Below are 5,319 nucleotides of genomic sequence, written 5' to 3' on the forward strand. Positions count from 1 at the left end.
CTAACAGGTGGTAGCTGCACTAGGGGTGAGCACAGCATCACGTATAGAGCTGTCGAATCATTATGTTGTACGCCTGAAACTGATGTAACATTGTGTGTCCACTACAGCAAAAAAATAAACGTACACTAAACTTATGGATCTTACTTACAAAAAATTAGAACTGTCATATTGCTTAGTGTCAAGATATGGAGGTGTAGTGGATTCCTGTTCAAGATGGAGATGATTTTGTCTTATCTCTGGATGATTTGGTACGAGAAATAAGTCAAATCCATTTCTCTGTGTTTAAAATCCTTATTTGGCTTCAAATTATTCTATCAGTACAAGATTAAGAAAATGCCTTAAGAGACTTTACATTTTAAAGCAGCATCTAAACATATAAAAAAATTTACAAAGAACAAAACATTTGCCCTTTAACAGATTCAAGAATTGTGGACATAAATCTTCTAGTTATAATGAGGAAATTGCTTTTCATTTAGAGTCTCTTTAGATATTATTTACTACCCTGAAGAGGTATTCACTGGAGGATTTTAAGTGCTTACTAAAAATATGACAGAATGGTTCAGAGTATGAGGGAGAGGACTAAGGGTGATGGATGCTTGTATTTACTCTGTAGGACCCAGTGATTTTGAGGTCCTTTGTCTACACGATTTTTTTTTAATTTCTGGTTTTCAAAAAAAAATATTGATGATTACTAGAGGTGAACCTTTTTTTTTAAAAAAAAAAAACAACACTCAGATTTTTTTTTACATGATGTTTAATTCTCAGGAGGACTTTACGTGGGAGAAGGAAGGGAGATTCTGCAAGTTCTTTCAATTTTGAACCCATTCACACTATATGTAAAATATCAACACATTTTTTTAACTGATTAAATAAATAACTGGATAAACATGAAGTATTGAGGGAGCCACTAGCACTCTATAAGAGAGGGGAAACAATACTGTTTAATGAAAAGTTGAGAAATAATTAGTTACGGTCTTCCAACATATTAACATGAGTAATTTTAAATTTATCTTTAAAAATACAGATAGATAAACTTTGGTCTCAATAACCAAAAAGTTGTCTAGAAAAAGGAGAGAAAATGAGTAATTTTACTTTATAAAACTGATATAGAGGTCATTGTCCAAATTTCAGTTCATTTTATTAAAGGCAGTAGAGAATTAAAAAAAAATACATTCCCTGGTTTTGCTGTTTTTTGATCTTATCTGGTTAATTTTTTTTCTTTTACGTGTTTATACTGATGATATGGTAGAGGTGGAAAAAAATCCTGGTGAAAAGACACAGTCAAAATATGAAATCATCTGTGGTAGGGTGGTCATTTCAGAACTAATTCAGTTCCTATAGATAGAAAACTGGGAAAAGTTCTAAATGAAGACACTTGAGAGACAAGCAGATCCCTACAATGCTGGCAGGCAAGAGTGTGGACTGGCCGAACTTATCTGGAAGGCAATCTGGCCATTTGTAGCCACAAACTTAAACGTTCATTTGATGAAGAAATTTTACTTATAGTTATCTAATACCAGGAAATTATAACAGGCAGAGAAGACATTTAGAAGAATGCTCTTTGCATCATCGTTTATTTTTTAAATAAGAAGTATTTTAGCTATCGACTTGTAAAGAACTGGCATTAAATTGAGATACATCGTTGTGACAATAAAATACAGTAATCAAAATTATGTTTGAATAATATAAAGCCAGGGGGAAAGTGCTCATTCTATATTGCTGAATGGAAAAAAGATCAATATCCAAAAGTGTCTCAAATTTGTTAAGCATATTTAATTTACATCTGTACAGAAAAAGTAGAAGGAAATCAAAATGCTAACTATGGTAATGTGGAGTGATTTAAATTTTCTTTCTTTTTTAACTTTTGTTTTGCAAACTTTCTAGGATGAGTATATTGTACTTATTAATAAAAATGAATTATATTCCTAAAAGTATGATAGGGAGAATCGTGTGTGTGTGTGTTGTGTATGTGTGTGCGCAAACATGTGTGACGTGAAGTGGCAAAACAAGGTATTGGGATTTATCCTTTAGAATTTCTGAATTTACGGTTAGGCGGGCCTTGTGCACTCAGGTTCCTCCTCTCTTACCTACTCCTATCTGAAGAACCCCAGTTCAGGTGTTAGCAGGTGGCCCAGAAGGAAAAGCCGTGGAATGGCAGAGGATCCAAACCGGAGGTGGGCCCTCGCCTTGCTCTTGCTTCAACCTGTTTTCATCACACACATTTTCCAAAGTGGAAGAATGCATCTCCTCCTTTGAGTTTTTGCTTTGCCTGTTCCTAGATGCGGCTAGAAAGAAAGCTATCTTCTCTACCTACAGTACCTACAGCTAAACATTTTGAGGTGCGCACTCAAACTGCGCTGCACCTGGGAAGACCAGGTCATCCTCCCGGAAGCGCAGGGGGCAAGCCCCGCTCGAGAGCCTAACATCCCAGCAAGCCCGGGAGTATCCCCTCGTCGTGAGCCCGAGCTCCTCCGGTCCACCTCGGGGTTCAAGCGTCGGTCTCCTGGAGCGACCCGAACAACGTTTCTGGTTCTGCGAGTTAAGGGGAAGAGAGAGGAGAATGGTGTCCCTTCCTAGAGGTCGCCTGTTCCCTGGACTCCCCTTCCTTCCTCATCTCCTTCCGTCTCTAGACAAGCCAAAGAGGACCGGACCAGAGATCCAGAGTCCCTTGGCCTCTCAGAAGGCCCCGCACCCCGCACCCGTTGCAAATGTTTCTGTTGCACCACCTCCCTAAGCGCGCGGGCGGGAGCGGGGCGCCTGCCCGGGATTGGGCAGCACCGACTCTTGAGGCTTAAAAAAAAAAAAAGGTAATATCTCTTCTCTTTTCTTTTCTTTTTAAGGAAAAGAGAAGAGTTTGGACTCTACAGAAGCCCCCGACGTCTGCAGTTTGGGGAGAAGATTAGCTCCTCACCCAACAGGCCGGCAGAAGCTGTTTCTGGGCGCTCGCGTCAGCAGCCCAGCGGGTTCTAACTCCTCAGGCGCCCCACCCTTCCCTGCCCCAGACTCCATTGAGAGCGTTCGCGTGTATATTAACTCTACGGCTGCCACTCTGCTCGAGGGCTGTGGGGATTTCGCAACCCCGAATCAAACCCCAGAAGGCCAGACACTCTGTCTTGAAGAGTCCTTCCTGGCCTTTCGGCCGCACCCTGCCGGGTCCTGACGCACCCGAAGCCCGCGCGCGCCCGGGAGAGGAGGGGGCAGACGCCTCCAGCCCACTCCGGCTCAGCCGGTTTCCTTCTTTTCGCAGCTCTCCAAGAGCTCGGTCATGAAGGAAATGTAGACGATGGCCAGGCGTAGGGTCTCGATTCGGGACAGCCTCTTCTCATAAGCAAAAGTGGGCACCTTCCTTCGCAGCTGGTCGAAGGCCTCGTTGAGGTTGAACATCCGCTTCCTCTCGCGGATGTTGGCTGCCTGGCGCTGGGCATAGGTGATCACCCTTTTCCTCTTGGGGCGGCCCAGCGGGGAGGCACCTCTCCCATGCTCCTCTTCCTCTTCCTCCTCCTCCCCTTCGTCTACTTCACCCTCCTCGTCTGGATCCTCTTCAAAGCGTGCCAGCCTCCTTCGTCTTGCCTCTGGGAGCACAAGGTCCCGGTCCCCAAAGGGAACCCCGGATGCGAAGTCGCAGAGGAGAGGGTGCCCAGGGGAGGCCAGGGACAGGTCTGCGACGAAGTCCAGCACGGTGGCGTCCACGCACCTCTCCGGGCAGGCCGCCATCGCATCAACTTGGCCCTGCCTCGCATCGGTTTCTCGCGGAGGCGGGGTGAGACTCCTAACAGCTCTGAATCTGACGCAGCACCATCACCGAAGGGCCAGGGGAATTAATATTTATAACGAAGCTGATAACAGGATTAGTGGCACCGATAGGGAAGGCTCTAACAATGTCGTCCTCTCAAAACTGATGGGAGAAGACAAGCTTGAGCCGCACGGAAGTCTCAAAGGGATAGGCCTCCAATTCTGAGATCCTTTTCGATGCGCCGCCTGGGACAGTTTGGCAACAACCCCCAGCCTCTTACCTGCTGTGCTTTTTGTGTCTCTCCTCACCCCCGCAGCCAACTAATATTCTTCAGGCTCCTTATATCATGTAGCTCTTTAATTTAGCTTTGGATTTTCAAAGCGAGGATGTTTTCCACCACTCTGGCTTCTCCTTGGCTTCAGAGTAGAAGTCCTGAATCTTGCCACCCGAGGCTGCCAGTGGGTGTGAAACAAGTGCATGTGCTTTTAATGATGTCCTGAAGAGGGGCCCTGTCTGCCAGGGGTCGAGGGGAGCTGTTTGTCTGGTATCCCAGTGCAGCGGCTACTGAAAGGCAAGATCTTCCATTAGCTTAAGTAAGCACGGTCGGGGGAGGGGGGGCGGAGAGCGCATTCCCCAGAGTCGCTGTTGGAACCGGCTTTCTCCTTCCAGGGCATCGAAACAGCTCTCCTGCCGCGTTACAAACCCTGACTTCTAAAGTCCGTTTTGTTGTAATCAGCCTAACAACTGAGATACTTGACTTTCCTTTTCCTACTTACCTCCTACTCATGTAAAGTGGAAGGTTTTACTTCAGGGCAAAAAGTTATGATGGCAATAAAATGGAAAAAAAAAAGGAGCCTCCTAATATTTTCTCTAAATGTACTTAACTGTGTCACCCCAGCGTGGGGGGCAAAGCAAACCCTCGCCCCCCCCCAAACAAAACAACTTCAATCTCCTTTCAAAAATGCAGTTTACCCTTTGATAAGCCAATGGGTTGATCAGCTCACCCTCTGTTGTGAAGTCTTTCGACTTTTAAATTGCCAGTCCGTATCTGTGAACAAAGATAAATCTTCACTTCCCTCTGGCTTGTTTTGCTTCTTGATTTGTGCTGCCCTACAGGACTTAAGAGTGGAAACTATACTGAATTCTATTTAAGGGAGGTTTTAAAGTTATCTTTAGATCATGTTTTTGAGATGAAAGGAAATTTAAAATTTGGTATAGGGAAAATGAAATTTTACTGATATCATATTATCTCTAATGTTTTAACAAAAAAGGGTTCATTTTTCCTTCTTTGCCAGTAGCTATATTTATTTAATTATTCAGTGTAGGGATTCTTAAGAAGACACGGAAAAGCAGGATAACATGTTATAAAACCATTTTAAAGATGGGTTAGAAGAAAAAGCCTTAAAAGATGAATTAAGAGACGGAGACGCCTTGGTTGAAGGAAGAATCCCGGAAGTCAACAATCCAACAAACTAAGGAGGTAAGTTGTGTGGACGTTCGGTTAGTACATTGGACAGCTCCCAGAAACAGCCTATTTCTTACAGGTCAGCACAATTCCTTTTCTTCCTAGCCTCCCCCTGTGTATT

General features: G+C 44.2%; 1 protein-coding gene across 1 annotated transcript; it reads right to left on the bottom strand.

Moving 5' to 3' along the window:
* Positions 1 to 2,844: 2,844 nt before the first annotated feature.
* Positions 2,845 to 5,007, bottom strand: FERD3L (Fer3 like bHLH transcription factor). Its single transcript, XM_011219931.3, has one exon. The coding sequence runs from the start codon at positions 3,712 to 3,714 to the stop codon at positions 3,223 to 3,225; it is 492 nt and encodes a 163-aa protein (XP_011218233.1). The 5' UTR covers positions 3,715 to 5,007; the 3' UTR covers positions 2,845 to 3,222.
* Between the last annotated feature and the right edge of the window lie 312 nt (positions 5,008 to 5,319).

Source organism: Ailuropoda melanoleuca, chromosome 1 (assembly GCF_002007445.2).
Source record: "Ailuropoda melanoleuca isolate Jingjing chromosome 1, ASM200744v2, whole genome shotgun sequence".
Lineage (NCBI taxonomy): Eukaryota > Metazoa > Chordata > Mammalia > Carnivora > Ursidae > Ailuropoda > Ailuropoda melanoleuca.